The sequence below is a fragment of the Neomonachus schauinslandi genome, chromosome 12, assembly GCF_002201575.2.
Source record: "Neomonachus schauinslandi chromosome 12, ASM220157v2, whole genome shotgun sequence".
Classification (NCBI taxonomy): Eukaryota; Metazoa; Chordata; class Mammalia; order Carnivora; family Phocidae; genus Neomonachus; species Neomonachus schauinslandi.
In genome coordinates this window covers 20,653,036-20,673,545 of record NC_058414.1, presented here as the reverse complement: position 1 = coordinate 20,673,545, position 20,510 = coordinate 20,653,036, and the positions used below count along the sequence as shown (strand labels likewise).

Genomic DNA, 20,510 nt, shown 5'->3' with positions numbered 1-20,510 from the left:
AGAGAGAGAGAGAGGGAGAGAGAGTCCCAAGCAGACTCCGTGCCAAACCCAGAGCTGACATGGGGCTCAATCTCATGACCCTGAGATCATGACCTGAGCTGAAACCAAGAGTTGGACACTTAACTGACTGTGCCCCTAATTCCGGGATATTTTAATCACCTCAAAAAAGAAACCCCATACCCATTAACTGCCAACCTCCAATCCTCCCATGAACCCCAACCCTAGATAACTACTAATGTACTCTGTTTCTCTATATAATTTGCCTATTCTAGACATTTCAGGTAGAAGCAATCATAGAATATGTGGTCTTTCATATAATCGTTGAATATACTGGCTTCTTTCACTTAACACAATGCTTTCAAGATTCATCCATGTGGTAGTGTGTGTGAGTCCTTCATTCATTTTACTGTCAAATGATATTCTGTTGTAGAGATATACCAAATGTTACTTAATAACTCATCAATGGATGGACATGGGGGTTGTTTCCACCTTTCCACCTGCTATAGATATTAGTATAAAAGTGGACATGCTTTCATTTCGCTTGGGTATGTGTACCTTGGAGTAGAATTGCTGGGTTAACTGGGAACTCTATGTTTAATTTTTTGAGAAACCACCAAATTGTTTTCCAAATTAGCTGTACCATTTTTCATTCCCGTTAGCAGTGCATGAGGGTTCCAGTTTCTCCACATCTTCATCAACATTTTTTATTGTCTTTTATTTTAGCCATCCTGGTGGAGGTAAAATGGTATCTCCTTCAGATTTTGATTCTGACTTTGATTTTTGAGGGAGAGTAGGGATAGTGAGGAAAAGATGTACAGCAGAAGTGGCCACTGGAGAGTCTAAGAATATTGGAAGCACCAAGCTCCCAGTGACGGCAGTGCCTTTGATATCCTGGCCTTCTTTGGTTCCTACTCATTTTCAGAGCTTGCTTCTCCAGTCACTTCATTAATTCTGTGAAGCACAAAAGTTTTTAATTTGATGAAGTCCAATTTATGGTTTTTTCTTGGCAGCCTGTGTTTTAGGTGTCATGTCTGAAAAAAACAATATCAAATCTAAGGTTGTTAAGATTTATACTTATGTTTTCCTCTAAGAGTTTTGTAGTTTTGGCTCTTTGATTTACATCTTTGATCTATTTCGAGTTAGTTTTTATATATGGTATGAGGTAGGAGGTCCAACTTCATTCTTCTGCATGTGGGTGTCTAATTGTCTCAGCCCACTCTTTGTTGAAAGGACTATTCTTTCTTCATTGAACTATTTTGGCATCCTTGTCAAAAATAAATTGCCCGTAAACATGAGGGTTTATTTCTAGATTCCCAATCCTATTCCATTGATTGTCTATTCTTGGCACAACTCTATGACTGTCTATTCTTACATTCTTACTCTTGCCACACTGCTTGATTACTGTTGCTTTGTAGTACGTTTTGAAACCAGAACATGTGAATCCTTTATTTCAAGATTGTTTTGACTATCCAGGGTCCTTTGAGTTTCCATATGAATTTAAGGGTCAGCTTGTAAAGTTACACTAAGAATCTAGCTGAGATTCTGATAAGGATTGTATTGAATCTGTTGATCCATCTGGGGAATACTGCCATCTTAACAATATTAAGTCTTCTGATAACATGAACATAAGGTGTCTTTTCATTTATATAGAACCTCTTTAATTTCTTTAAATAATGTTTTATAACCATTCTCTAACACCATTCACAAAGATAAACTCAAAGTGGATGAAAGACCTCAATGTGAGACAGGAATCCATCAAAATCCTAGAGGAGAACATAGGCAGTAACCTCTTTGACATCGCCCACAGCAACTTCTTTCAAGATACATCTCCAAAAGCTAGTGAAACAAAAACAAAAATGAACTTTTGGGACTTCATCAAGATAAAAAGCTTCTGCACAGCAAAGGAAACAGTCAACAAAACAAAGAGGCAACCCACAGAATGGGAGAAGATATTTGCAAATGACACTACAGATAAAGGGCTGGTATCCAAAATCTATAAAGAACTTCTCAAACTCAACACCCAAAAAACAAATAATCAAGTCAAAAAGTGGGCAGAAGAGATGAACAGACACTTCTCTGAAGAAGACATACAAATGGCTAACAGACACATGAAAAAATGTTCATCATATTAGCCATCAGGGAAATCCAAATCAAAACCACACTGAGATACCACCTTATACCAGTTAGAATGGCAAAAATGGACAGGGAAAGAAACAACAAATGTTGGAGAGGTTGTGGAGAAAGGGGAATCCTCTTATACTGTTGGTGGGGATGCAAGTTGGTACAGCCACTTTGGAAAACAGTGTGGAGGTTCCTCAAAAATTTAAAAATAGAGCTACCCTATGACCCAGCAATTGCACTCCTGGGTATTTACCCCAAAGACACAGATGTAGTGAAAAGAAGGGCCATATGCACCCCAACGTTCATAGCAGCAATGTCCGCAATAGCCAAACTGTGGAAAGAGCCGAGATGCCCTTCAACAGATGAATGGATAAAGAAGATGTGGTCCATATATACCATGGAATATTACTCAGCCATCAGAAAGGATGAATACCCAACTTTTACATCAACATGGATGGGACTGGAGGAGATTATGCTAAGTGAAATAAGTCAAGCAGAGAAAGTCAATTATCATATGGTTTCACTTATTTGTGGAACATAAGGAATAACATGGAGGACATTAGGAGAAGGAAGGGAAAAATGGGCGGGGGGCAATTGGAGGGAGACATGAACCATGAGAGACTATGGACTCTGAGAAACAAACAGGGTTTTAGAGGGGAGGGGGGGAGGGGGGATTGGTTAGCCCAGTGATGGGTATCAAGGAGGGCACGTACTGCATGGAGCACTGGGTGTTATACGAAAACAATGGATCGTGGATCACTACATCAAAAACTAATGATGTATTGTATGGTGACTAACATAATAAAATTTAAAAAATAATAATGTTTTATAGTTTTCAGAGTGTAAGTTTGTACTCCTTTGCTAACTTTTTAAAAAAAGATTTTATTTATTTATCTGTCAGAGAAAGAGAGAGCACGAGCAGGGGGAGCGGCAGGTAGAGGCAGAGGGAGAAGCAGGCTCCCCGCTGAGCAAGGAGCCCTATGCAGGGCTTGATCCCAGGACCCTGGGATCATGACCTGAGCCGAAGGCAGACGCTTAACCATCTGAGCCACCCAGGTGTTTCTCCTTTGTTAACTTATTTTCTAAGTATTACATTTCTTGTTGCTATTAAAAATGGAATTGTCTTAATTTTATTTTCAGATTGTTTTCCTCTATTTTTGAAAGATCATTTCATGAGATATAGAATTTTTGGCCTACGGTCTTTTCCTTTCAGCACTTTGAGCATGTTATGTCACTGCCTTCTGGCCTCTGTGGCTTCTGATGGGAAATCAGCTACCAACTTATTGAGGATCAAGTATATATGGTAAATTGCTTTTCTTTTGCTGCTTTTGAGATTTTCTTTGTCTTTCTAGGTATGGATCTCTTTGAGTTTATCCTATTTGGAATTTATTGAGCTGTTCGGTGTAATGTAGATTACTGTTTTTCATCAAATTTGGGTGTTTTTGGTCATGATTTCTTCAAAGGTTCTTTGTGCCCTTTTCTGTCCTCTCCTTCTGGGACTCTTGGTATGTGTGTGTTGGTAGACTTGAGGATTATTCCACAGCATTCTGAAACTTTGTTCATTTTGCCTCATTCTTCTTTAATTCTTCAGACTGATAATCTCAGCTGACCTATCCTCAATTTGATTCTTTCTTCCACAGTTCACGCCTGCTCTTGGACCACTCTAGTGAATTTTTCATTTCAGTTACTGTATTTTTCAATTCCAGAACTGTGACTTTTTAAAAATAACAACTCTCTTTATTGATATTTTATATATGGTAAGCCATCATCCTCATACTTTCGTTTAATTTTTGTTTTTTAGACATCGTTTCTTTTAGTTCTATGAACATTTTAAAATAGCTTATTTTGTTTTATTTTTTAAAAGATTTTATTTATTTATTTGAGCAAGCAAGCAAGAGCTAGGGAGAGAGAGAGAGAGAGCACACAAGCAGGGGGAGAGGCGGAGGAAGAGGGAGAAGCAGACTGCCTGCTGAGCAAGTGGCCTGACGGGGAGGAGGGCTGGATCTGAAGACTCTCTCGATTGCAGGACCCTGGGATCATGACCTGAGGTGAAGGCAGACCCTTAACTGACTGAGTCACGCAGGCGCCCCAGCTTCTGGTCATTTTTTTTAAACCAGTTTTTTCATTTCTTTTATGAGAAAAAGAACTTTAGGAGGTCTTTATTCTGTCATTTTCTCTGACATGCCAAATTAATTTTGAGTTAAAATGTGCTAAAATTTCCCAGGAGCTTCCTGTGATTATACCTAAATATTTTTGTATATATGTATGCATATTTGTATTTCTTTATTAACGTTAACACACATTTGTTTTGGAAATATGAAGGAATAACCTTGGCTGTCCTTATTATGTAATTGCGTGTGTGGGCTAAACCTGTGAATCATAGCAGAGAGGGTAGGTGGAGAGACATGAATCCAGAAAGATACGTGGGAGTCAGATCATGAAGGGCCCTATCTCCCATACTAAGGAGACTTCACTTTATCCTGACCACGGAGTTACTGGTGGATTTTTCATCACGGGACTGTTGTGCTAAAAGCTGCATTCTAAAAAGATCCCTTGGACAACAAGGTGGAAAACTGTGACAACTGGAACAGATTCAAGAGGCAGGAGCAGGGTGTATCAACTGGATGTGGAGGGTGGAAAAAAGAGAGGAGATAAGGATGAGATCCAGGTTTTGGTTTGGTTGTCTGGGTGAACAGAAATCTCCTTGGCTGTTTTGCACTGCATATACAGGAAGAGACTTAGGGCCAGACAGTGAATTGCATTTTGGACAAGTTGATACTGAGATGCCAAAGGGATAGTCAGTTGCAGCTTTCTAGTCACTGAAGGTGTAAGTGGGCCTGGAGCTCAGGAGAAAGGCCTTTGGGTAGACAGGGAAGTCTTTATGTGGAAATGGAAACTGTTAGGGAGAGTGCAGTAGAAGAGGCCCAGGTCCCTAACACTGGGGAACACCAACTTTTAGTGCAAAATGGTACAGTGTTTGCGAGCACAGGCTTTGGATCCACACAGCCTCTTGTTAGCGTGGTGACCTCAGGCAATATATTTTACCTCAATTTCTACATCTGTAAAATGAGCCGAAGAATAGCACAGTTAGAACAGTGCTTATATTTTTAGCTTCATTAAGAGATCTGTGAATAAAGAGTTGCCCAATAAAGTAAAGAAGGTACTATAAAATGGAGGAGGGGCTCTAAGATACAATAAGAAATTTTCAGAGATCTACGATGTCAAATTCTGCCATTAGGACCGTAAGATAACGACCGTGAAGCCTCCGTCTTTAAGCAATTAGTGGCCTCACCAAGAGCAATTTCGATGGAATTAAATGAACCAGACTGTAAAGGGTGGAAGAGTGAATAGGGGTCAACAATGACACATCCTTCCCTCCTCTCTCCACGCTTGTCTCTCCCAATAGATGCTTCCTGAAGGACAGTGAATTTTGGATCGTACTCTACTTTGTCCAATCAATTCCAGCCACCAATGGGATAACAGGTCGCACCAGGTTACCCTTAACTCCTCCACATTTGAGCCGTACACGCCACAGGCGATCTAAGTAACTAATAATACAGGACCTCCTACAGACTCCCTAATTCGTATTATTTGGGACCAATCGCTCCGCACCAAGCCCAAATCCATGCTCTCTGGGACCGCTTCAAAGAGTGTTATTTCCATCGTGGCCACAAGGTGGAGCCCGCCTCCTTCCGTGGACCCTTGGGTCACGACCCCGGAAGCACATCCTCCTCCCAGTCCCGAGCAGAGATGGCGGCGGCGGCCCGAGGGGTGTTGTTACCCGCGGCGCGACGGCGGCTTTGGGGTTTCGCGGAGAGGCTTCTGGCTGGAGGAGCAGCCGGGAGGGTGAGCGTCTCTCCACTTGTCTGGGTGCCGCCCGAGACCCGGCCGGGGCTTTCCCTCCGGACCCCGCGCGGGACACCTGAGTCATGGGCGCCAGCCCAGACGTGGAGTCGGCGCCCCGCACCCCCACGGCGGGTCGGCGCCGGCGGCCTGGGATTGGGATGCTCACGTCCCGCCGGGGATGAGCTGACCTTGGTCACCCGCCGCGCGTGACCTGCTAGAAAAGTGTGGGATGACACTGGTTACCGGCCGCTTCCCCCCAGTTGCCCAGGGGTCATAATGAGTGCGTGTTGATTACTCAAGACACAGCGGTTGCAAATTGGGGGAAATTAAAAAGTGAGATCAGAGTTCTCTTTTAGCCTAAGACTGAGCTTCCTCCTCAGCTGTGCTTTCTGCGAACCCCGGGGAAGCTAAAAGAAAGTTTTGTCAGGATATAGGTTTTTCTCATGAGAACGTCAGGTATGTGGGACTTGTGACGTGTCTAAAGGAAAAGAAAAACTGCAGGCAGGCGAGTGGTCCACAGTCAACGATCAGTCAGAGTGTATCTTGAGCATCTGCCCATCTTCCTCTCTTCTCTTTCTACCTTTTCCAAAACCTGTTTTCCTTTAACAGTGAGAACCTAAATCTCAGTCCTGTGTTGTGTATAGGTATCTTTACATTTTTCTCTCCCTTTCTTGTCTCCCCCCGACCCCCCAGCTTGTTGCCTCTGTGATGAATATTAAACATGTCTAGGAGAGGTACTGAAATAAAAGCAGTTTCTCTCTGGATAATGATAATAACTGCTTGTTTTCCTTAAGGGAAAGGCATGTTTGTGGGCATGTTGTTGGCTTTAGGAGTGGTTAAGCAAGGTTCCTAAGCCAGGCAAAGGGGTGGGTCCCAGTGGAACAAAAATTGAGGAGGAAAGAGTACTTTACAGAGTCTCTGGGACAGATTTGGTTTTCTAACCAACATTTAATATCAGAATAGTGATGTGTTTTCTTCCTCTCTGCCACCCCTTCACCCCTGACTAGTCATATTTTGGAGGGAACAGATTGAGAAGTACACAGGCTGCTACACAGGTGGTTCTGAATGTTCCTGAAACACGAGTAACGCATTTGGACAACGGACTCAGAGTGGCCTCTGAAGACTCTGGCCTCTCAACATGCACGGTAAATGATTCCAGCAGCCACTGTTTAGGTGACCCCCTCATTAGGAGAGAGCGGATTGTTGATTTAAATCTCAGCTTTTTATTGGCCGGTGGTGGTTGAAAAATAGTGACAGTTATTTTGCCTTGACAGATGACTCTTACTTGCGAATCTTTCACTTTCATAGCAAGTGCATGTGTACCTTGTTTAGGGTCTGCGTCTGGTTCTTACAGCCTGTTACTGTGTTATTGTTAGTGGTGTTGATAATAGTGAAATAAGTACTTTCTCTAGGCTACTCTGTGCCGGCTGTTCTTACATATATTGTCTTATTTCATCTTTAAAATAATTCTTTGTAGAAGGCACCATCACACCCAATTGAGGGGCAAGTTCAGAAAAGTTAAATAGTTTTGTCCAAGGTCACACAGCTAATACATGACAGAGCCAGGATCTGAACCTAGATTTTCTGATAATCTCTAGTGTTCTTTATACTGTAGTTGTTAATTGGCTGTACTAACAAGTTGGGCTAAAAATCTGGGTCCTCTGTGAAACTGGCAAGTAGATACTTTACCACCCAGCAATAGCTCGATGACCAAAATTTTTAAGTCTCCTAGTTGACAGGTATGTGTTGTCAATTCACTGAAGTCAAGAAAACTTTAGTGTTAGGATTGGAAAGCATTTGTCAAAAAAAAAGGAAGAAGGTTGCCCTTCTCTCCACTTCCATTCCCCCAAAAGAGAAAATGAGGTTTCATTTAATTTTTCCTTGATTTACATTAAGGTTGGGCTCTGGATTGATGCTGGAAGTCGATATGAAAATGAGAAGAATAATGGCACAGCTCACTTTTTGGAGCATATGGCTTTCAAGGCAAGTTGTAAGACTTATAAAAATACATTTCCTTTAAATTTCTTTACATCTCACTCTCAGGGCACCTGGGTGGCTCAGTCGTTAAGCGCCTGCCTTCGGCTCAGGTCATGGTCCCAGGGTCCTGGGATCAAGCTCCACAACAGGCTCCCTGCTTAGCGGGAAGCCTGCTTTTCCCTCGCCCTGCCACCCCCCCCCCCCCCCCCCCCGTTTGTGCTCACACTCTCGCTTTCTCTGTGTGTCAAATAAATAAAATCTTTAAAAAAAAAAAAATCTCAATCTCAGGCAAGGAGAACTATTTCAGTAGTAGGTGTATATATATATTTTAAAGATTTTATTTGAGAGACAGCATGCACGTGTGCATGTGCATGTGGGTTGGGGAGGGGTAGAGGGAAAGGGAGAGAGAATTTCCAGCAGACTCCCCCTGCTGAGTGCAGAGCCCCACTCAGGGCTCGATTCATGACCCTAAGATCATGACCTGAGCTGAAACCAAGTCAGATGCTCAACTGACTGAGCCACCCAAGTGCCCCCAGTAGTATAGTCTATTTTATTTATTTAATCTTTTTTCTTTTCCACGGTAATTATCTGAAATAATTACTGAAAGTTGCTTTTGTAGAGTTGAAACAAGGATTTTCTCTTGGGATGTAAGGGTCATATGTAAGTACACCACTGTTTTTGAGGCCTGATGCACTTTATTTTTAGTTTTTAGCTTTTTTAAAGATTTTGTTTATTTGTTTGACAGAGAGAGCCCAAGCAGGGGGAGTGGCAGGCAGAGGGAGAGGGAGAAGCGGGCTCTCCGTGAGTAGGGAGCCCAAAATGGGGCTCGATCTCAGGATCCTGGGATCATGACCTGAACTGAAGGCAGATGCTTAATGGACTAAGCCACCCAGGCGCCCCCCCGGATGCACTTTAGAAATCATATTTGGTCCTTGCATGAAACTGACATTGCTTATGTCCTCATATTTGTTGTCTGAAGTGTTTAGAATAGATGAGAGATAAAGGAAGGTACCATAATTTTCTTTTTCTTCTTTTTTGTTTCAGGGCACCAAAAAGAGATCCCAATTAGATCTGGAACTTGAGATTGAAAACATGGGTGCTCATCTCAATGCCTATACCTCCAGAGAGCAGACTGTATATTATGCCAAAGCATTCTCTAAAGATTTGCCAAGAGGTATTGTTATTATGTATGGTGCAGATAGGTAATTTTCACAAGTTCAAAAATAATCTAATACTGTTTTTGCTATGTCTGTTGTGAAAGAGTAACCCTCAGAAATGTGAAAAAAATGAATCAAACTCTGGGTGAGGGGGCCCCTATTTTTATTTTTTTCTGTAAATATGACAGATGGTATCAAATAGTTGTAAGCTGCAAGACTTGTACAAACCAGGCCCTAACACTTGATTCAAAAATACTTTCTCCAGAGCCATATGTGTGGTAGTGAAACATTTTTAATGCCTTAGCAGTCTGTTGATGATTTCCTTTGCTGCTGTGCAGAAGCTTTTTAGTGTAATGTAGTCCCACTTGTTTTTTATTTTGTTGCTTTTGGTGTCAGTTCAAAGAAAAAATCATCACTAAGACCTGTGTCAAGGTACTTTACTGCCTATGTTTTCTTCTAGGAGTTGCATGGTTTCAGATCTTATGTTCAAGTCCTTAACCCATTTTTAGTTAATTTTTGTATATTGGGTAAGATAGTGGTAGTTTTTCTTCTTTTTTTTTTTTAAGATTTTTAAAATTTATTTGACAGAGCGAGTGAGCACACAAGCAGGGGGAGTAGCAGGCAGAGGGAGAGGGAGAAGCAGGCTCCCCACTGAGCAAGGGGATACGGTATGGGGCTATGGGGCTCAGGGCTCTATCTCAGGATCCTGGGATCATGACCTGAGCTGAAGGCAGAACTTAACCGACTGAGCCACCCAGGTGCCCCAAGATAATGACAGTTTGATTCTTTTGCATGTGGCTGCCCAGATTTCCCAACAGCATTTATTGAAGAGACTGTCCTTTCCCATTGCATATTCTTGGTTCTTCTGTTGTAAATTAATTGACCATATATGTGTGGGTTTGTTTCTGGGTTCTCTGTTCTGATATATTCATCTAGGTATCTCTTTTTATGCCAATACCATACTGTTTTGACTACTGTAGCTTTGTAATATAGTTCGAAGTGAGGGAGTGTGATGTCTCCAGCTTTGTTCTTTCTCAAGATTGCTTTGGCTATTTGGGATTTTTTGTCGTTTCATACAAATTTTAGGATTCTTTGTTCTAATTCTGTGAAAAATGCCGTTGGAATTTTGATAGGGATTGCATTGAATCTGTAGATTGCTTTGGATAGTAATGGACATTTTAATATTCTTCTAATCCATGAGGATGGAAGAGCTTTCCATTTACTTGTGTCATCTTCAGTTTCTTTCCTTAATGTCTTGTAGTTTTCAGAGTTTGTCTTTTAACCTCCTTATAAGTTTAATCCTAGATATTCTTTTTGATGCAGTTGTAAATGGGATTGTTTTCTTAGTTTCTGCTAGTTCATTATTAGCGTATAGAAATGCAACAGATTTTTGTATGTTGATTTTGTATCCTGCAACTTTACTGGATTTATTAATTCTAAAGGTTTTTGATGGAGTCTCTTTAGGGTTTTCTGTGTATAATGTGTTATCTGCAAATAATGACAGTTTGGGTTGTTTCTAAATCGGATACCTTTTATTTCGTTTTCTTGTGTAATTGCTCTGGTTATTAGGAGCAATTTTTTTTTTTTTAATTCCCTGTTCTATACAAAAATAACTACCACCTGCAAGTAAATAAAATAAAATTTTATAACATGGTAGTCTGACTTGCATTACAACCAATTAAAATGACAACAGTGGGGAGGGTGTGTTGGTTTGAATTGCAAAAAACGTTTGTAAGGTTCTTAATGATTTCCTTGAAACGTTTTACCCCAGGACTAGTAACAGAGGGTAGGCCAGGCTACCTTAAAGAGTTGTGCATTCTAGTTCCTCCCTCTCCTTTTTCTACACAGGAAACAGCAGGGAAAGCAAACAAAGAGGACTAGAGAAAGGACAAGACAAGGTTGAAGACCGTTTTTTTCCTCCTGGCTTTTGGTTGGGAAGGACAGAGGCCCTGCCAGTGGCAGCGGCAAAGCCCGGGAGCTCCTTGAGGAATCCACAGTGGAAGTGCTCTCTGAAGCAGCTCTCTTTTGGGGGGTTTGCTTGAGGTTTTTGTCCCCTCAGTTGGGTGAAGTCTGGTGTATGAGGTAATAACGTGATGTTCAGACTAGCAGTCTCCACATGTTTATGATCACCCAGCCTTATTGGTACGAGATGTGATTATACATCAGTATGGGTATATTTACAAATTAAATACGTGTACTACTAAAGAATATTACATATACATTAAAAAGAAAGATTCTGATTTTTTTTTTAAGATTTTATTTATTTATTTGACAGAGAGACACAGCGAGAGCAGGAACACAAGCAAGGGGAGTAGGAGAGGGAGAAGCAGGCTTCCCGTGGAGCAGGGAGCCCGATGCGGGGCTCGATCCCAGGTGACCTGAGCCGAAGGCAGACACACAACAACTGAGCTACCCAGGCGCCCCGAAAGATTCTGATTAAAACATAAATTCCAGGAAGTATGAACTCCCACTTGAGCGAACCCCAGTCTAGACTACCAATCCCATATAAGGAGAGTCTTCACACAGGATTCCTTGTCCTCCCCTGTGTCTTTGGACCCTTCATCAGCCATCATGGCCTCTGTTTCTCGTCTGGACAGATGGTTTTTATGTGGTCTTACAGATAATTTTTTCCCTTTGGTCATGATCTCTGCCCCAGTTTACTTTGGTCTAGCAATCTTTTTCGTCATGTTGGGCAGTCTAGAGGTAACTATAGTTGGAATGTAACATAATTGCTTCTGAGACAATGACTCTTAAAGTGAACCTAAAAGGAGGAACAAGTTTGCAGTAGAGTAAAAAAAAGTAAAGATTATAAATGTTTCATATTTACTAAAATTTAGATTATGATTGTAACTATGTACTAATTCTTGAAGAATAGATAAGGTTTTTCCTTTTTGGAGAAGTATGTAATTTTTCTGATAAAATTGCTTAACAGCATAGTAGGATATCTTTGAGTTCACTTTTGGCTTTTTGCAAATTAGGGTCATTCTTGTCTAAATATTTGAGGGCTTCATCAGTTTTTCCCAAGGGTCACTTTTAATCTTTTGGAATACCTATCCTTTTCTTCATGTTAACTCTCCATCTCTGTTAGATCATCATTTATCAGTGATTTTGCTCATGGTGAGACTATAGCCAACATGGATCCAATGGGTGGACACAGGCACTGGGATTAAGTTAATTGGGGAAGGATATTTGAGAAGACCCTAATTCTGTAAGTGGTTCATTGGGGGCATATTTTAGATTATGCTGTTTCTTGCCTTCTTTATGGGGCAGCCTCATTGCTGTGGGAACCAGGGTAGCAAATACTTGGGTGCTGTGGATCCTATGTAGGTACCTAGCTGTTCTAATGCAGGTAATTTTCTACTTTGTAATCTTCCTACAGAACAGTATACACTCACTCGTGTGCAGACTCTGTGGCATGTCTGAAGTGGTGGAGTCATTACAAGTGTTGTGGGGACCTTTGACAAATGTAGGAATTTTCCTCAAGTTCTTCTGTAGCACAGGATTTATATTTTATATTTTCAATTTTAATATTGTCCTTTTAGGTATATTGACTGTATAGAAAAGTTTGTTTCTTCCTAGTTTAGTCATTTAGTCAAAATTGAATGATGCTCAGGGTCATGGTTTCTGATGCTAGTTTAATAGAGCTTAATATTGAAAAGATTCTTAGTGTTTCTTCTTGTATTTTCAATTAGCTGTAGAAATTCTTGCTGATATAATACAAAACAGCACACTGGGAGAAGCAGAGATCGAACGTGAGCGTGGAGTAATCCTTAGAGAGATGCAGGAAGTTGAAACCAATTTGCAGGAAGTTGTTTTTGATTATCTTCATGCTACAGCTTATCAAAATACTGCACTTGGACGGACAATTTTGGGACCAACTGAAAATATCAAGTAGGTATAATTCGCAAGGTTTTTTTTTTTTTTTTTTGGAGAAAAATTTGAGTTTTGAAAATTAACATTCAGAAACATTCAAAAAGTGTGTTTCAAAATGTAATTTTTTCCTGCCTGATACTCCAGATGAAATTGTGGTTGGCTACGTTTTAGCCCCACCTGACTCCCAGGTGTCTGCACTCATGGATACTAGTGACATAACAAGTAATGGTATCAGCTCGATATAAAAAAGTTGAAATTGTTTTGATACTTGTTGCCCATATCCCTTTTTCTGACTGCATTGAACTTAGAGCCTTTAAGGTCCAATTTAATGTCAGGTATAGTATATGAAGATCTGTGCTTTTTAGTTTCCATTTATATTGCTTTTCTTACTCCGTTTACAGATCTATAAATCGTAAGGATTTGGTGGATTATATAACCACACATTATAAGGGGCCAAGAATAGTACTTGCTGCTGCTGGAGGTTAGTCGATTTACATTTCTGTATCTGTTTTAAACACAGTCATAAAGTGTTGTGCTTATTAGTTTGATCCTGTTAGGACATGTCCTGGGATTTATTATTTACTGAGCACATTGTTTCATATGCTGGTTAAGGGGAATGTACAGCCCTGGAAATAGACTTTTCCCGTCTTTAGTAGAGGTTTTTTTAATAGAAGAACTTACATAAGTGTTTACACATAATGGAATTGACTTGCAAGGAAATGGGCAAATGAACAAACTGGGTGATAATGACATTTGGGGGAAAGTGTACTAGAGTTTGGGAATCTCTTGAGATTTTAAATTACTTTTTGAGAACCAACTTCATCCTTGGTCAGGCATGAAATGGGTATGTTATGTTGCTCATTTTTTGATTTGTTTATTCATTCAGTAGAGCTAATTACTGAGAAGGGGAAGTATATAGGGAACTATTGAGAGTGTTTAATGAGAATCCAAACGTGTAGGTAGCATCAGGACAAGGCTTCCTCGGGGACACATTTGAAGCCAGTGAATGAAAGAAAATTCCCATTAGATACTGCTGGATTTCCTGAATTTAGGCAAACAGTACACTTTATTGGTTTCCAGGTTTGTTTTCTCTTTGACTTTCTAGGGTAAAGCAAAGATAGATGGGTGTTCTTTTGTGTAGATTGATTTTTTCTCTCTCTAGAAATGACAATAAATTAAAATTCTAGTTGCCCTGGATAAGACTTCTGAGCTAATTACTTGGGAATAATGGAGAAAATGAAAATGAGGGTTAAGTCTAACATGTTACTCATTGGCCTCTGAAACTAAGTCATGTTACCTTTGTAGAGTGCACTCTTGAGATTCTGTTGAGCAACATTGTTTCTAAAATGGCTGGTGCTGACTGGGGGGTCCATATTTGAAACTGCCTGGGAAACAGGAAGACCTAGTGAGACGGAGGCCTCAACCACCACGCTGTCTGGGATGTCTCTGCCCTTGTTGGTGGCATATGGACACAGTGGGTTTAATCGTAGTTCATAGGTTCATTTTGACATTGCTGAAGTTGGGATATCTTACAGTTAAGGGCCTATCCTGTATTAGCATTTTGTCTTTTTGATACATAAGTGAAGATGAGCCTTATAAACAATGGCTTCTTAAATTCAATGAAAAAGACCAGATCTAGCTTCATAAAAAACATTTTTTTGGCTCCCTGCCTTTTGGATAAGGATATGCAGAGGTTTTGGAGCAGGAACTGAGTATCTGGAATGTCCAATCAATTGGGAGGGCTATAGGTGAAGTTAATGAAACACTGGAAGTTGGTGGTGTCAGGTGCTGAGAACTGTGTGCACGTCCATGGTTTTTCACTCTGCTTGTCATTCTTGGAACATCAGGCTCTTCCTGTTGTATTGTCACCCTCTGGATTGATAGCCAAGGCAGCTCTCCTACACAGTGCTTCTGAAAACATGCATTCATACATGGTCTTGTTTTATATCACAGATTGGTTTGGGAAATATGGGTGTAAGTTGTGCTTTTACGTTTTAAAGGAAGGCTTCATATAAAGAACCTTCATGGCAATATTTTAAAGCACTTGCCACATGCCTAAATTTGTTTTCTAAGTTTGTCTTTGTGTTTATCCTTCACCGAATCTGTTTGGGTCATGAGTTTGAATGGATTTATTCAGAAATTTAGATGACATTATTTTGTTCCTGAATTCTGGTAGCAGAGCTCAGAGAACAAAGCTCATATTCATATTTATATTCTTTTCTACTTAAAATGTACTACTGAAAAGTGATTTTGCTAATTTGCATTCTAGGACTTTTAGTAATGTAACATGATTCTGTATAGAATGTGGTATTTTCAAGCTGTCTTATTATCCTTAGCTGTGAATTTGTTGATGAAAACTGTGCAAGCTGTGAAAGCTGAGACTGAGAAAGCTGTGCACCTCCAAGCTTTATAAAGCAAGAAGGTGTGTGCTGTGTGAGCTTATTCTCTAAAGGCTTTTACCACATTATACCACCTGGAGTTTATTGTAAAACAAAGTTTGGCAGGTAGTTGTCTGCTTTAGACCGTGCTGCTACTAGATATATGAAATGTTTTCCTTCAATTTAGGAGTTTCCCATGATGAACTGCTTGAGTTAGCAAAGTTTCATTTTGGTGACTCTTTGTCCACACACAAAGGAGAAATACCAGCTCTGCCTCCCTGCAAATTCACGGGAAGTGAGGTAGGGCAAGCCTCCTTAGCTAGTATTTAGCCCTTTGGGTTTCTTGTGTCGTATTTATGAATGAGTGTACAAAATGTGCTTATTTCTAACAGGAGTAAAATGGAAGAAACCAGAGGCTTAAATTGAAAGAAAAAGGGAAGAGGATGGATTTATGCACTTATATTCCATATTACTTAACCACCTCTCTCTTAAGGAAGCAAGGTTTTGAGGGGAATGTCATAATTTGCTCTTTCTGTGCTTTTTCTTTGACACTATGCCCATTTATATATTTTGAGGTATGAAATTATATTTTTAAAACACCCCAAATTTTGACTTTCACGTCCGGTTAAGTTCTGCCCACAGTACATTTCTGGGAGTAGCTGTCAGAGACAGAACTTGCAGAGAATTGGCTACTTGTCAGCTGTAGCCTTTAGCTCATCAGCAGCCTCCTTTGCCGCATTAGGGGTGACGTTCAAAGGACTACCTGGAGAGAGAGGTCTGCTGTCGGCTGACGCAGAACTGTGTAGCGTTGGTGGTGCAAGAATAAGCCTGTTATGTCAGTATTAGAACACTAGCTGATCTCTACCAGTGAAATAACCTAATCCTTTTTGACCAGGTCATCATCTGGTGGCTATGTCTACAGTAGTTCAATTGGAGATCTTTTGGTGTTCTTTCCAGAACTCAAGAAATTTTTCCAGATTAGACTGTTCAGTGTAGTGTGGCATGATTAAACCTTCTTTCTTATTAAGCCTGTTACGCGGTGGCAGTCTTAACCAGAGTTGTGTTTCCTTGGTCTTAACTAGATACGAGTGAGGGATGACAAGATGCCTTTGGCGCATCTTGCAGTAGCTGTTGAGGCCGTTGGTTGGGCACATCCAGATACAATCTGTCTCATGGTTGCAAATACACTGATTGGCAATTGGGATCGCTCCTTTGGAGGAGGAATGGTAAGTGATTTTAAAAATAATTTTCCATAATAAATGACAGGGTGGAACTCTGTACTGTGAATTGACAAGATATAAACTGATCCTGGATTGCATCCTGGGCCAGAAAAAAATTTTTTGTGTGGGTGCCATAAAATTTGTAAGTTGGATAGGTAGCAAAATTTGATTAAGGATAGAATTCACTGATAGTACCATATCAGTGTTAATCTAGTTTTAATGATTGTATGGAGGTTAATTTCCTGGTTTTTCAGAAGTGTACACAAAGCATTTAATTAAGGGTAAAAAAGCATCAGATCTTTCAGTGTACTCTCAAACAGCTGAAAAATTTTGTTAAAGAGAATGATAAAAGAAACATGGTAAAGTAACGGTTCTTAGGGAATTTGGATAAAGGGAATTCCTTGTACTATTTTTGTAACTTTTCTGTCTGAAATTACTTCAGAATACAAAGTATGTACTCAAAGATTTCAACATCATACACTTCATATAAATATCTTAGGCTTCACGTGCAATAAAATTTCCAATGTTTAAGCATACACACAGCCAAGAGCCCTACAGATTGGGCTGATGACAGCAGTGAATTACTCTAGAAGTGCTGTAGCTACTGTGTTAATTACAAGGTTTCATTGCTTTTACATTGTGCGTTTCTCTGGGGATACACTGGGCTGGGGAGAAGTATGGTTCTTAGTCTCGTTGAATTTTAATTTCTTGAGATGTTGCTAGATAGAAACTTCACACATTGGGGCATTCACTGTTTGCCACAGAATTAATTTTTCTTTCTGGTAAGTTAGGCACATACACCTGCAGTTCTCTTGGACAATGTTTTTCCTTACAGAATCTCTCTAGCAAGCTGGCCCAGCTCACCTGTCACGGCAACCTCTGTCATAGCTTCCAGTCCTTCAACACTTCCTACACAGATACGGGATTGTGGGGGATCTACATGGTCTGTGAACCGGCCACCATTGCAGACATGCTGTGTGTTGTTCAAAAAGAATGGTGAGAAAGTAAACCTTGCTTAGAATTCACATTTTAAACTAGTTTCCTCCTCACACGTTGGTGACTGGTTTTGATGGGGATGTTAGCATTTAATCAAGAAAACAAGACTGAAGAGTAGCAGTTGTTGCCATGTTTTTAAAAATCACAGAGGTTTCTTCTAAGTCTCATGTGAAGCTGACTTTATCCTGTAGGAAATTCTTAATCTTTACGAAGCGGATTACTTCAGAAAGAAGATCCTAAAAGTTTGCTTGGAAAGTATCTCCACAAGTTACCTGGTTTGGAAAGGTGGTATTATGCCAATGAATCTGAAGTTGCCATTGCTAAAAGAAAAATGTATTGTTTTACTCCGAACTGGTGCCTTGAGACAGAGGCAGAAAGGCCCATGCTGTTTGGACAACTTTCTTAGCTCTGGTTCCTCTCCTCCACCATTCTTAAATGGCTTATAGGTCTCTAAATCTTGTCAACTGGGGGGGTGTAATTGTTAATTAGTAGGCTTAAGTTAGACTCCGCTGGATTCTTTTGAGAAACCAGTGGTCTCCAGACCTATTCTCTAGCGTATCAGATCCTAACATGGGGACTGGCGAAGTGTTTCTCAAAATGTGGTCAGCCTACTTTCATGTTGGATTGAACCTCTATCTGTAATACTACTTTTAAGAAATTAACGATACCAGGAAAATAATCAGTAACATTTTAGCTTTTGTGTAGCTACTGGGATCATGAAAACTTCAGCTTTTCATTAATTTGAAGTCCTAATCACTTGTATGTTGTGGTGCAGTTCATAGATTATAGCATCATATCTTTAAGTCACTGACTCAAAAAGCACGTAAGCTTTTCAAACTACTTGACATTTTGATTTTTCCCAATGGTTTTAGGATGCGACTCTGTTCAAGTGTAACTGAAAGTGAAGTTGCTCGAGCCAAAAATCTTCTGAAAACAAACATGTTGTTGCAACTTGACGGTAAGAATAAAGACCGACATTCTATTTTCCTAGGGTTGATCTGTATTCCATTACTTAGTTTCTCCTTCTCTTTTAAACAGGTTCTACCCCAATCTGTGAAGATATTGGCAGACAAATGTTATGCTATAACAGAAGGATTCCCATCCCAGAGCTTGAGGCAAGAATTGATGTAAGCTGTCTTTAGACACTATAGGCGCTTGTTAGTTCCTTATTACAAAAGCTGAAAATATGTATCGTAAATCCCTACTTTAGTTATAAAAAGTTGTAGGTGTAGACTCTGTCTTTCCTACACAAAGCTCCGAATGCTGGGATCTTCTGTCTTTCAGGCTGTGAATGCTGAGACAGTTCAAGAAGTGTGCACCAAATATATTTATGATAAGAGCCCAGCTCTCGCTGCTGTTGGTAAGCCCGGCTCCTTTTCTCTCACGCACAAAGTGACTAATACTTGTCCTTTATTCACTTTTAACTATCTTCTTTGAATCCGTAGGTCCCATTGAACAACTGCCAGAGTTTAACCAGATTCGCAGGAACATGTGCTGGCTTCGTGATTAAAATGCTCCTACTCAGAATTTTTGAACATATGTATTTATAAGGCTAACAGATCTGCAAGTTTTAAGCTACCAGTCCCTAAAGAAAAAAATAAAAACATGTATACTTAGAAATTTGAATGAAACACTGTGTCCGACTTTGAAAGGATAAGACCACCACAGTGAACGGTAGATCAGCACACTTTCAAATTATCACTATAATTTTAAGAATGAAAATTTGTACAATATTTTCAGTTTTATTATAAAAATGCACACACAACAAAGATTGTCATAAGTCATTTCTTGGCTCTACTTGCATTCAGCACTTGCTCTTGAGCAGCTTTCTTTGCTTTTACCATCTCGACAAGTTCCTAGGAAGGGAGAAAGGGGTTAGTGAAGACGCTGTTGGAACTGGCATACTTTCCTAGTACCGACTGGCTTTGGTACAAGTGGGGAAATCTGTAATGAAGACACCAGTGACAAGGCTGAGTTGTACTAACTGCCAGAGCTAGAAAGCTGCTAAGGTTTGCCATTTCTTTGTAATATAGTCGAAATGGTAATGGAGTCTAAGTTCTATAACATCGGTCACCTTGTATCGCTTCATGCAGTCCTTCTTTGTGCGGCCAGGCACTGCTTCGGCTATTTTTTCCCATCTTTCAGGTGTATTTACTGGGTACGTTTTTAAAGCTTGTTCCAAAAGCTTCTGTTCTTCTGTTGTCCAAGGGGTGAAATCTGTGCACGGACCTATTTAAGAAAAATTCTTATCTGAAAAATCTTATCCCGATAGAAAATTCTGTTGTAGCACCCTCCCAGGTGAGTCTTGGTACACAGGTATCCTGGTAAGTGGCCACTCAAATCTGTGGTAATTCTGAACAGACTTTTAGAGATGAAACACATGAAAACCTCTAAAGTACTAAATGAGAGAAGATACTTTTAAGATCGCTCACAACCCCTAAAATATCTCAGGGTTTTTTTTAATAGCTGCCTTATATTGCTGGTCTCCTACAACCTACAACTTACTCACCAGACTGGTTGAAAAAAACAATCACAAGGGCGCCTGGGTGGCTCAGTCGTTAAGCGTCTGCCTTCGGCTCAGGTCATGGTCCCAGTGTCCTGGGATCGAGCCCCGCATCGGGCTCCCTGCTCGGCGGGAAGCCTGCTGCTCCCTCTCCCACTCCCCCTGCTTGTGTTCCTGCTCTCGCTATCTCTCTCTGTCAAATAAATAAAATATTTAAAAGAAAAGAAAAAAACAATCACAAGTCGTAAGAGAGCTACCTCAAACTTATAGGTGGATGAGACCCTGAAAAGCATTCTCTTTTTACCCTGGAGGAAAGAGCCTAGCAAAATTAAGCCAAGTGCTCTAGGGGTATTAGATTCTGTGTTGCAGTGTGGCATTTTCAACTCCTCCATCCACTAAATTCTTGTGGCGCTAATGCTAATAAGAACCTCTATCAAAC

At 40.3% G+C, this 20,510-nt stretch overlaps 2 protein-coding genes across 4 annotated transcripts in view; one reads left to right on the top strand and one right to left on the bottom strand.

Moving 5' to 3' along the window:
* The first annotated feature begins 5,862 nt into the window (after nucleotides 1–5,862).
* Nucleotides 5,863–19,333, top strand: PMPCB (peptidase, mitochondrial processing subunit beta). The gene is made up of 13 exons (XM_021689582.2): nucleotides 5,863–5,967; nucleotides 6,975–7,112; nucleotides 7,864–7,950; nucleotides 8,989–9,118; nucleotides 12,794–12,992; nucleotides 13,376–13,455; nucleotides 15,540–15,652; nucleotides 16,435–16,578; nucleotides 17,408–17,568; nucleotides 18,441–18,526; nucleotides 18,607–18,695; nucleotides 18,853–18,928; nucleotides 19,014–19,333. The coding sequence occupies exons 1-13, from the start codon at nucleotides 5,872–5,874 to the stop codon at nucleotides 19,076–19,078; spliced, it is 1,464 nt and encodes a 487-aa protein (XP_021545257.1). The 5' UTR covers nucleotides 5,863–5,871; the 3' UTR covers nucleotides 19,079–19,333.
* DNAJC2 (DnaJ heat shock protein family (Hsp40) member C2) overlaps nucleotides 19,292–20,510 on the bottom strand; it is a 35,114-nt gene continuing 33,895 nt past the window's right edge. For 2 of the 3 annotated variants that reach the window (XM_021689581.2, XM_044919921.1), the window contains 2 exons: nucleotides 19,643–19,797; nucleotides 19,292–19,424 (listed from right to left, as the gene is read on the bottom strand). In XM_021689581.2, the coding sequence (XP_021545256.1) occupies nucleotides 19,350–19,424; nucleotides 19,643–19,797 (230 nt within the window). In that variant the 3' untranslated portion in view covers nucleotides 19,292–19,349. Of the gene's footprint in view, nucleotides 19,798–20,510 lie in introns of all 3 variants that reach the window. The other variant, XM_044919920.1, reaches the window with a different exon arrangement.

Coding starts and splice junctions, on each gene's coding strand:
- PMPCB (XM_021689582.2), top strand. CDS start 5,872: ATGGCGGCGGCGGCCCGAGGGGTGTTGTTACCCGCGGCGCGACGGCGG. Junction 16,579..17,407: donor GCTCCTTTGGAGGAGGAATG/GTAAGTGATTTT, acceptor TTTTCCTTACAG/AATCTCTCTAGCAAGCTGGC. Junction 17,569..18,440: donor TGTGTTGTTCAAAAAGAATG/GTGAGAAAGTAA, acceptor CAATGGTTTTAG/GATGCGACTCTGTTCAAGTG.